This window comes from Ochotona princeps, chromosome 1 (assembly GCF_030435755.1).
Source record: "Ochotona princeps isolate mOchPri1 chromosome 1, mOchPri1.hap1, whole genome shotgun sequence".
Taxonomy (NCBI): domain Eukaryota; kingdom Metazoa; phylum Chordata; class Mammalia; order Lagomorpha; family Ochotonidae; genus Ochotona; species Ochotona princeps.
In genome coordinates this window covers 72,101,626-72,113,395 of record NC_080832.1, presented here as the reverse complement: position 1 = coordinate 72,113,395, position 11,770 = coordinate 72,101,626, and the positions used below count along the sequence as shown (strand labels likewise).

The 11,770-nt window shown below is 40.3% G+C and overlaps 1 protein-coding gene across 1 annotated transcript; it reads left to right on the top strand.

The window, feature by feature from the left end:
• Positions 1-119: 119 nt before the first annotated feature.
• Positions 120-11,541, top strand: C1H6orf163 (chromosome 1 C6orf163 homolog). Its single transcript, XM_004580534.4, has 5 exons — positions 120-550; positions 2,242-2,336; positions 4,247-4,354; positions 5,383-5,585; positions 11,038-11,541. Exons 1-5 carry the CDS (start codon positions 403-405, stop codon positions 11,471-11,473), a joined length of 990 nt encoding a protein of 329 aa, XP_004580591.2. The 5' UTR covers positions 120-402; the 3' UTR covers positions 11,474-11,541.
• The last annotated feature ends 229 nt before the right edge of the window (positions 11,542-11,770 follow it).

The following is an 11,770-nucleotide window of genomic DNA, read 5'->3' as shown; positions in this document are numbered from 1 at the left end:
GAAAACTAACATAGAAAATACCAGGAAAATGAATGGTTTCATCACGCTCTCTTTTGTCATTATTTCAAGTTGCTTTTATGAGCAAAGCTTATTTTACTTAGCAACAGTTGCTAAGTTAGTTAACAATTTAATGCTAGAGTCTGAGAGGGAGCCACTGCTTAAATCTTGCCAAATCCAGAGCCCACACCTTCTATGGCAGAGGCTTTCAGTAGCAGTCTTTTATCGAGGGCTCCTAACCACAAGCTCAGCGTGGCAGATCACGTCTTCCCTGGCCTATAGCAGTCTCCTAAGAACCCCGGACCTATTCCAGCTTCCTTGCACTTCTAGCTTCTCTTGAAGCTACCTTTTCTGATGTCAAAATTATTTTAACAGTAGGTAGCTGAAGCCACCTGATGTTTAGCCATGATCAGAAATCCAAACCACACGCACTTTGTTTGCTGTGCTGTTTGTAATAAAATAATTCCACCAGCCCCTTTTGGAGAAACCTTCAAACGGATCCATGAATACAAGCCGTTTAAGACACGTTTCTATACTCACAGAGATATACTGGGTAAGTGACTTCATTTTTCTCTTTGTTCTAATGTTCCATGCCTTCATATGTCATTCTTCCTATTGCACAGTTACTAGCTTTTCCTATGCAAAATTACTTGTTCCTTCAAGAGTGTCTACTTGGCATAAAAAAGATTAAGATTCGAGTTCTTTTCCATTTCCCGGATGTGTGCACTGGACAGATGTTTAACCTCCCAATCTCATTGCTCATATGTAAATGATAATATTAATGCCGATTTAAAGCTTATTTGGCTTTAATGACATACCAGGAGTCTTCAGAAAGTTCATGGAAATGTCTTATGAAAGAAATGAGTGGACTTCAAAATTCCATGCACCAAAAAAAAACTAATCTTTTGATTCCCTTATTCCACAAACTTTCTGAAGTATCCTCATTTTTGGATTTACTATTAAAGCCTACACATAGCAGTAAGTGTGAGTTCTTTTTGCCCTTGCCAGCACTTGAGTACCTTTTATATATATAGGAAGGAAACACCTCTCAACAATGTCCTAATAACTGGGTGAAAGAAACTGATGTCCTTAATTAGTAGATAATGTAAATGTAGATACATATAGATGAGAACATTTTTAGATACGTACTTATAATGCATAGATTGATGAACTACTGGCTTCTCTCTTTTTATCTACTTAAGAATTTTCCATCTGACTTTCAGCCTTTATAAGTATTGATCAAACAACTTGCTAAATGTTTCCTGATGCCCACTGGTTTTAATTAGTGATGATGTGATTGTACCCCTGATTTCTGAAATCGTAAGAGGCTAGGACTGAAGATATGATCCTCTCACCTGACTAGACAGTTATTTCCTTATCTGGGTATAGAAGGTTTTTCTATGAAAATATTATTTGGAAATCAGATTAGATCATTGCCAGATGTATAATTAACAATCTTTACTCCATGGCTGAAACAGTTAAACCCATAAAGACTCAGTGGACTCAGCATGTGCCCTGAACAAACGCATGAAACAACGTTCCAAAGGCATTTATTTGGCTTCCACTCTCTAGCTGGAGAACCTAGACGAGAGTATGGAGAGAGGAACTATATGAATATAATGCATTAATGTCTCTTGAACGTTCACTCACTTTTCTACTTCGGGTGTACAAAACGTGGGGCATTGATTTCACTTCTTTGGTTGCCTACTGCAGACTGAGGTGACGAGGACAATGACTGCTCCTTTTCTGACAATGTTGTGAATTCCCTCCTAATTAGATAGGAGGAAACATGTCCTTTCGATGCTTTTTTTTTCTTGTAAAAATGTTTTATTTGAAATGTATATTATAGAGACAGATCCACCTGCTGAGTCACTTCCTAAATAGTTATGAGGGCCATGGCTGATCCGGGTTGAAACTAGGAGTCGGGAGCTCCTTTTGACTCTCCAACATGGGTGCAGAGGGCCATGCACCTACGCCATTCTTTACTGTGTTCCCAAGTGCACTAGCAGGGAGCTGGATCAGAAATGGAGCAGCTGGTGCTCATATGGGTTGTCATTGCAGGCAGAGGCTTAACTTGCTATACCACAATGCTGGCCCCAGTGTTTACTTTTAAAGAAAAGATTGACCTTTTTAAAAAAGGAGCTCTTTACCAAATAACTCTCAGTAAACAACTAGTAATGGTAAAAAGGAAAGCTACAGAAATAGTCTGTGGAGACGAGTGATCATTTGTCTTCCACTACACAGATATTGGGGAAAGTATTCTGAATAAAGAAGAGAAATGCCAAGAGGCTACACTCAAAGAACGTATTGCAAAAGCAGAAGCTGATGTATGGAATCAGGTAAAATTTTTAAATAAAGTACATCTCACAGTTCTTTCACTTTGGGAATTTGTCTGAAAAAAAAATTACAAAGGTTCTTCAAAAAAGTGTGTGGAAAATATAACCAAAAGAAATCTAGTTTGGTCCAGAATATTTTTGAAATCCTTGCATAGTTTTTTCATCATACACGTTTTCTATGAGGACTCTGTTTAGTGGAATAGTCAAGGGCAGAGACTGCAAAGACAGGCAGAACTAACTTTGAACCTAGCTAGGTGTGGGACATTGGGCATTGTTTCATCACGGCTTCTCCATCTGTGAAGAGCGATCGCAAATACCCATTCTACAGAATTGTTGAGAGAGGTCAATGGAATACGTAACAGGTGCAGAGTAAGAAGCCGGCATCAATCAGAGCTTCTTTCTAAGTTGATGCCCCAATATGGACAACTACTGCTTTCTGCATTCTCAGTAGATCACAACTAAAATGTAATAGGACAATCATGTTGAAAAGTATTCATTAGGGCCTGACATTTAATATAGAAAAAAAAAACATCATCCACTTGCACAGTGTGTAATATCTTTGAACTACATGACTTTTGAAAAAGATTTATTTATTTTATCTGAAGGGCAGAGTTGCAGAGTGAGAAGGGCAGACACAGAGAGCGCGCTATCCCATCTGCTGGCTCACTTTCTGAATGGCTGCAAATGGTTGGAGTTGGGCTGGACCAAAGCCGGGAGCCTAGAGCTTCTTCTGGGTCTCCAACATGGATACAGGGGCCCAAGCAGTTAGGCCATCCTCCACTGCTTTCCCATGCCATTGTCAGGGAGCTGGATCAAAAATGGAGCAATTAGGAAGCTAGGACTCGAACTTGTGCTCATATGGGAAGCTGATGCCCCAGGCAGAGGCTGAGCATGCTACACGTCACTGGCCCATGCTGTTTTTCTTTCCAGGTACTTCGTCATGTCCTAATCCTGCTTCCATCCCTCTCTCCAAGATGCTTATCATCTTGATCACATGACTGCCAGGAGCTGAAATGACAGTTGAAATGTTGCACTCACAGAGGGATCCAAAACACAAAACCAAAGCAAAGCCTCCATCTCGAAGTTTCCACTTCTTCTAATCATCAGTAGAATGACATAAAGGAGTTTTTACACTTTTGGAGGGTTGGGCAAGCCACTTGGCTTAAACAATAATTCTTGGGTTCTTTATAAAGTAGACCTTTACTTCACAAAATATTAGAAGAATTATTTGGCATTAGTACCAACAAAGCTTGGCATTAAAGTATTTTAAGCATTTAAATTACTGCAGGGCAAAAAACAATATGTATCATACCTTTAGTGGTCATCTCTTTTTGTCAGTAACAAAACCCAGGTGAGCCATTAGTTATACGTTTAAAAGGATGCTTTTATGAATATACAGTGTGAATGTAACTTTATCTAGAGTTACAATGAAGTTTGAAAACTTTCCAAATTCCTTCAAGTAAAGTAATAAAACTTCTTCCTGAACCTCTGAGAAAGGGAATCCCGCACTGGTCCTTGCACGCAGCCAGCTCAGTGTTACGCGTCTCACAGCCTCGTCTCCTAGATTTTCTGTAGCAAGCATATATTACTTCATAGTCAGTTGAGCAAGAAATTAATAAAGTTCCAAGGAGAAGAGAACACAGCTGCCTACTGATAGTAAAGCTTCCCTGTCATTAGCCATTCCTGAAATGGCCGTGTGAGCCCAGGGCTGAGATGAGTTAGGGCACCACAGGATAAGGCAGCCAATTTGCTACAAGAAGTTTGAGATAGGAATTGGATCAAGTAATTTAGAGATCCACATGGTTGCTAATTTTAGTAAACTGGAAAGTGTGTTTGCTAACATCCCAAATAAGGAAGTGTTACCCTCTTTTCATCCGATATATTAACATATATGAATTTTTTTCATCCTTCAGGCTAATGAACTCCAAAAACAAGCAGTGGAAAAAGCACTTGAAGAAGCAAATGATAGACACAAATTTGAAATTAAAATTTTGGAAGAGAAACATCAAAAAGATTTACAGGTTTCTTTTTTAATAGTGACTTGTTTGCTTTTTTTTTTTTAAGATTTATTTCTTTTTATTGGAAAGGCAGATATACAGAAAGGAGGAGAGACAGAGAGGAAGATCTGTCTGAAGGTTCACTCCCCACGTGACCGCAACAGCTGGAGCTGAGCCAATCCGAAGCCAGGAGCTAGGAGCTCCCCCGGGTCTCCCACATGGGTGCAGGGTCCCAAGGCTTTGGGCCATCCTCGACTGCTTTCCCAAGCCACAAGCAGGGAGCTGGATGGGAAGCAGGGCCGCTGGGATTAGAACCGGCGACCATATGGGATCCTAGCACATGCAAGGCGAGGACCTTAACCACTACACTATCACGCTGAGCCTGGCTTGTTTGCTTTTTAAGGTAGTAAATAAATACTCTTACTTAAGTTTGCAAGAAAACAAGAACAAAACACAGGTTTTGTTTCACTTAGAGATTGGTTGAGAGCCCTGAAGACTGCCAGGGACATCTGAGCTGTGTCAGGTATTTCCTGTAGGACTAGCACATGCAAAGGATAACTCTAACTACTAACCTGTTCACATAGACTGCTTTGGTTGGTCTCCCAGACTGAAACTTTCAGGATTCATTGGTCAGTTCAGTACCTAGGTTAACAAAATCTTTCAAAGCAAAAGGACAGATTATTTGCCTTTTTTGACCAATTAGAAGTAGTACAGGACAAAGTGCAGTAGTCAGAGGCCAGAGGGAAGCAATGGACCTCAGCCCCATCTGTGGTCTGAGTCAGCCAAAGAGCTCAGAGACAATGGGCCTGTTTCTTCATTGTTTTGACAATGAGCACCTGCTACATATTGAGTCTGTACTGGGTGAGATTAAATGGGTTGTCCTTACTCTCAGAGGATTGGCATGTAAGGGGGGTCCACCTAAGGGTTCCTAAAGGGTGGTAGGATGCTCACTGCTTGGCTTAAGTGTCCCACCTCAGCTAGGCCTGACATAGCCTTTTAGAGAGTGTTTTTAAATGCTGCACTATTTACACCTAGTTTTTCTGTTACTTGAGGAAATGGCAATTAAAACCAAGACGGAAGTATTCGCCAGCATGGATGATGAACTGAAGAGAGAACACACAGCTGCGGAACAGCGCATGGTCCACAGAGTCCAGAGGATTATGATGGAGTGCCACAGGGAGAAGATGGAGGCTGTGCAGAAGGCCAGGGAGGAAGAAAGGAAGCTCGCCGAGGAAGTAATCCAGGCCCAGAAGAGGTAACTCAGAGACCGCATTTACAATTTTTTATTAAATCAGTGTAGGAGAAGTAAGATCAAGGTGCACAGTTATATGTTGCCTGGTTTTTTGATTTAACATTTTTCTAATGGGAATATATCAAACACAGAGTGATATATGAATTGTATAGTGTATATGTGGCTTTAAGACAAATAGTAGCATAAAGACTCAAGGAGCGATGCACTCAGCTTAAGGTGTCAGAACATCTCAATACCTCCATGTATTCGTCCTCATTCATACCTCCTTCCCTCCCCATAATGAGATAAGCACTCTTCTAAAGATTGTCTGTTTCATTCTGTATACCAGTTTTGAGGTGAGGGGGAAGAATGGAGTAGCATTGTCCTAGTAATACATAGAAGATAATCTTTGCATTCTGTAGCCTGGAAATCGTATGCTGTTGTGGTTATGTTAAAGTAGTACATTTTGGGAAAAAATGGTAGAAAAATATAAGAGTATAGAGCGAAAATGGAAGTCCCGACTCATTGCTTTCCTGTCCCATCCCTTCTTGTGTTGAAGTGCCTGGCTTCAGTGCCCTACTCTAACTCCTGATCCCAGCTTTCTTCTTCTAATCTTTAATATTTATCTATTTTCATTTGAAAGGCTTATTTGCAAAGAATAGAAGAGAGGAGAGGAAAATATTTTCTCTCTGCTGGTTCACTCTCAAGTGGCTTCAACAGCAGAACTGGGCTGGTCTAAAGCAAGGAACCAGAAACTTCTGGGTCTCCCATGTGGGGATAGGGGCCCAAGCACTTGGGGTATTCTCTGTTACTTTCCCAGGTACATTAGCAGGGAGCCGGATCAGAAGTGGAGAAGTCAGGATTCTAACCCATTGGGATACCTGCACCACAGGCTGCCGCTTTACCCATTATGTCATTGAGACAGCCCTCCAGCTTCTTTTTAATGCAGACCCTTGGGGTTAGGGGTGATAGTTCAAGTAAACTGGATTCTTGCCATCCACCTGAGAGACCTGAATTGAGTTCCTAGCTTCCAACTCCTGATTTTAGCCCAACCCAGGCTGTTGCGATGAACAAGTAAATTTTGGAACAAAAATGCTTAATGATTATCTCTCTGCTTCTCTGCTTCCCTCTTTTCCCTTTAAATAAATAGATAATTTTAAAAGGGAGATAGTTTTTAAGAAAGCATATATTGTACATAATTACAAATAATTTTATACAGATTAGATTTTACACACAAACACACACACACACAACCATTTTTATTTCAGCATTGAGTCTTAGGGGAGACCTGGGATTGTCAGGGACAAAAGAAAACTGTAACTTGCAAATGTTAAGTGACCTGCCCAAAATTACCAAGCTATAGCACAGCTGAGAGTAAGAACTCCCTTCTTTGGCCCTAGCTTATGATTTATTCTAGTTTCTTTGCTGCTCGTGGTAACAGCTGAATGCATTTTATGGTTAAAGCATAAAATCATTCTCACTGGAACTGTTTAGAACAGGGCTAAGGGAAGAGCCCTCAGAGGCATAGATGCCCACAGGTGCCATGCACATCTGTGGCTGTTTGCAGTGGTACTTCCCTGCCTGGATGGACTGTCAGTCATTGCAGAGGCAAAAGAGGAAGGTGAGACAGGGTTGCAGGAGGAGGTTCAGAATGAGTTGTGATATCCAGTGCAGGGAAGGAAGGCCCTCCTCTTCTCCTCCACACCTTTTAATTACCTCTATCTGCTGCAGCCCTGGTACCTTTGGGCCCCTCCTCACTGGGTCCGGCTGGCTCCTGCTCCCTGTCTTGGTTTACTGACTTCAGCTTCCACCAGCCCTTACCTCGTTGAAGATTAAATAGAAGGTTTAAATGTCAGCCTTTTATTGCATAAATAGACTGATGATTAGGGAATGTTCATGTCTGTTGTTTACAAGCATCCAACTAGAATGTCCATTTTGTGTGTTGATGCTTTGCATAAGTCTGGAAGAGTGCCTGGCACGTGGTAGCCATTATTCAACTGTGCCTTGAGCAAGTGGTTCAGCTTGGTTGCTTAGTGAAGCCGCTCTCCAACACACCAGACTTTATTTCTAGGTCTGGATTCCAGGACCCTTTTGAGTATTCACAGAAGCTAATATGTGGAAAAACACTGCTGTTTAGAATTTTACTATAGATCTTTTATTTGTACAGATTATTTTATAAAAAACGTAAGGATTAAGAACACATGCAAATTATGAGAAATTTATAAAGTGCGTGAAAACTTTTTTGTGTGAGGATTAGGTGATTAGATTCTGAAGAGATTATCTAGGAGGCACTGAATTCTTTCTTTCAGAGTCTTTTTCTTTTTAAATAAGCATCTCTTCTTGGAAGGATTCTAATTGTTTTCTAGCCTAAGGCAAGGAGTGAATGGTCATTCAGGAATTTTTGCGATAACAGCTATACTTCCTAATAACAAGTACTCTTTATTCAACACCCAATACGTGCAAAGCCTTTTGTTTCTTTATGATGGAATTCCCATATTCCTTTAGGGACTAACCAAATAAACAATCTGTTGTGTCCAACAACACTCCAAACACTTTATATAGAGATGAATTTTGTAAAAATTCCCTTCATAATTTGGAAATTCCCTGGATGGGAAATGAAGCACTGGTTCTTACCTTCTAAGATTCAAGATTTTTGTTGATGGACACACAGAAAAAGTTGCTGTTAGCAACATATACATGCAAAATTAAAAGTTCACATACTAAATAGAAGGGGAAAACACCCAGTGATAATATTCTTTAAACCTGTTAGCAATAGCGCTTAATACCATTTTAACAGCTGCCCCCAAACAGTGTGAACTGTGAGAGCCCCCAAGCAGTGGTAGGGAACGTAAAAGGCCCACAAAATCATTTGGTCTAGCCCAGCCTAGGTAACTACAAGTGCAACTCAAAATTCAGCAAATCTACAGCAGGCTAATTTTTATAATTGTGCACGGCCTGTAAATGATGTTATAATTATCTAATTGGCCCTTAGTAGAAAAAGGATCCGCAACCCTGCACAGAAGCAAAGGACAACTCATTGCTAGCATGGATTTTTCCCTGCTCAATTTTCTACTCAACAGCCCCCAAAACTGAGTTATTAGATATTATATTACACTTCTGTTTAGTACTCTTTATAATTGGAGAAGCCATTCTTCTTATTATTCATGATACAGTTCCTTAAACTCAGCAATTTCTCCATCAACCCTACCCACTGTCCCCCCTCCCTCACTGTTTTCCCCTAGATTATAAAAATAATATCATCTTTCAACAACAGTCACAAGTCCTTATTCTTCTATTTAAGTGTATCATGACATTGTAGGTACAGACAGTGGTAGAAAGTCCAACATTCCTATTGTCAAAATATATTTTACAGTTTCACTGGGAGTCCATCTTTTACTCAGAAGTAGAGAAGTCATTTTGTGACATATCAGACTAAATTCTGTAGATGCAGATACACCCTGCAACTATTTTTCAAGCAGTTGTACTTCCAGCTAGCCGTACCCTTAAAATTAGCTTGTATTTCGAACTTCCAAGTCATAGCCTCAAAAAGATGGAGCTGGAAGATGAACTTCACTGTTTGCAGAGAGTATGTGGACATTCACGTCACGTTGAATGGGCATGGAGATGATGGAGTTGAGCCTGCTTCCCCTCTGGTAGATGCCGGGCACAGTTGGTGAGCCTTCTCCTTCTGACAGGAATGTTACTGCAAACTGAACACCTCTGCTGCATTCTTCCCAGTGTGGATCCAAAATGTGCTGCATCTCACTCTCATTTCTACAGATGGCCTCTGGCTGTGCCCCTTCTCCTTGCAGAGTGACACTTCAGACATTTGAGGAGAGTTGATTATGTCTGAGATTTCATTGGAAAAAGAAAGAAAAACGAAACTGCCAATGTATCTATCTCATTCAATCTTTCCTCATATGATTTGCTTTCCAGGACCTCTGTTGAGGAAAAGGAAATGCATGTAGACTAATTTGTATAAAACAAAAAGAATGTGTATATGCTGCAAACTTTCATATTTACCCCGGATTGAATATTTTGATTATGTTAGAGACCCCTTTTAACCATTTAATGTTGTTTTAAAATATGGTATTGTTTGTTGTTTTAAAATATGGTATTATTTGACACAACAGAATGTTTTAAAAGAGAACTATATCTATAGGACCCATTTATTGATTCACATGTTCATTGATTTCCATTTGCTGTCCACACCCGGCACCATGTCAGGCAGAGGATACAAACATGCTCCGGGTCCCAGCCTTTGTGCACTGCACCCTCGCTACTCTTGGCATCAATTCCACTACTTCAAAGAAATTACCAGAATAAAATTCCTAGACCCCCTGACCGTAAACAAAAAGTAATGAGTCCTAAAGTGTTAAAATTCAGACTCTGAGGCTGGTTGATAAATATAGCAGATCCCTCTAGCAAGAACAAATTGGGAGTTTAAAACATACTATCATTGAGGGTAGGAGCAGGAACAATCAAGATATGCTTCACTGAATCAGATTCACCTGAAACTGGCTCTGGTGGAGCTTTCTAAATGAACATCTCCTGTGTGTGGGCAAGGAGAAAGCCAGGCTAACCTTCCAAGAAATTGATGCTTGCTTGTGACAGAATTCTAAGGGAGAATACCTAAGGAACAGAGCATCTTTTTTTCATGTTTGGGGCTGTAACAGGAAGCCTCCTTCCAGTTCTTTCTGATCGAGACCCCAGGAGTACTGATGATCACCTTTATAATCTCCTCCAACAATCAAGGGTTTCTTTAGAAATTATGGAATTGTACTGAAAGTGAATTCTACTGGCTACAAGCTTTTGTCTTGGATTTGGGGTGCTATGTCTGACACTTTTCCTAATTAAGTAAATGTGGCCAGGTTGCTTGACCTCCCCAAGCTTAAGTGCCCTTGTCATAAAATGGAAATAATCAGAGAAACCGTTTTTGAGGAGTTGAAGTGTGTGCAGAAGCTCACCAGCCTGCTTGGCACATAGTCAAGGTATAACCCCTAACATTACTACCAGAGGTCTATAGATCATTCCTTGCTGGTTTCCAAGTATAATCCAAGACTCAAGATTAAATAAATTCAGCCTATGAGTGGGAAGCTTTCTACCTTGTGGGGGACCATAAGCAAATGGGTTGATAGAAATATTTCTTTTAGGGGCTATCCTGTTTGTTTCTTAGCTCAATGGATTCATATTGTTTCTGGTCAACATATATACAGGTCTTTTAAGTTTCAGGTAGATGGTGACAAGTAACCTCCCCTTGGTCCTTAGCAGGGGGAAGTCAGTAGAAAGCTTCCCTCTTCTGAAAAATAGGTTTTAGCTGTTGACAGTGAACACAGTCCAAAAGCTCATCGACAGCAGCCTGCCTCCAGGCTCCCCTCAACAGTGTCATGGTTTCTCCTCTATTTGTGGTTACAGACAAAATCATTTTGTTGGTGGCTAATCCTTCTAGCTTATAAATTCATATTATCTTTTGCAGCAAAGCCATCGAGGAACTTGTGAGTAGTGGTGTATCAGTTCTTAAGGATCAGAAGACAACTATGACCCAGTTGATGAGAGCAAAAGAACATGAGATGAACCTCTTATTTGGCATGGCTCAGAAGCAGAGGCAAGAAGAGGTACAAGAAGTGATACAAAAAGCAGAGAAAACACATAAGGCTGTGCTTGGCAACGTAATGGGTAAACTGGTTGACACTCAGGGGGAGCTGCTGACCATTGTGAAACAACTGGGAATCATGACAAACTGGAAAGAATTTCTGGAGGAAGAGTTAGAGGAAACCAGGGCAGCATTTCAAAAATACATCAATTACACTTTTCCTAAGCTCTCACCAGGACAGGCTGATTTTATTATGCCAGAAAGAAAGAAAACACCTTCCAACCTTGTTACTAAAAAGGATGAAATAGTGCCTAACTAAAAGTCTTGGACTGAAATTTCACTGCAAAAGACATTGTAGCAAAGACTAAATAAACTTATTCAAAACCATCAATTAATCCCCAGTGTTGTTCAGAGAACTATGGGGATGTCAACATTTTTAAATAAAAAAAACCAGAATATTCAAAAGTACATTCTAGGTCACAGTGAGTAATGTCTGATTGAGGAGAGAAAAACTTGAGTGGTTCCAACCAACTAGAAGGTCCCTGGAGGAAGTGTAAATATTTTGTATTTTGTTGATTTTAATATCAGACCTGTAACTCTTAGAGTATGTTGCAGT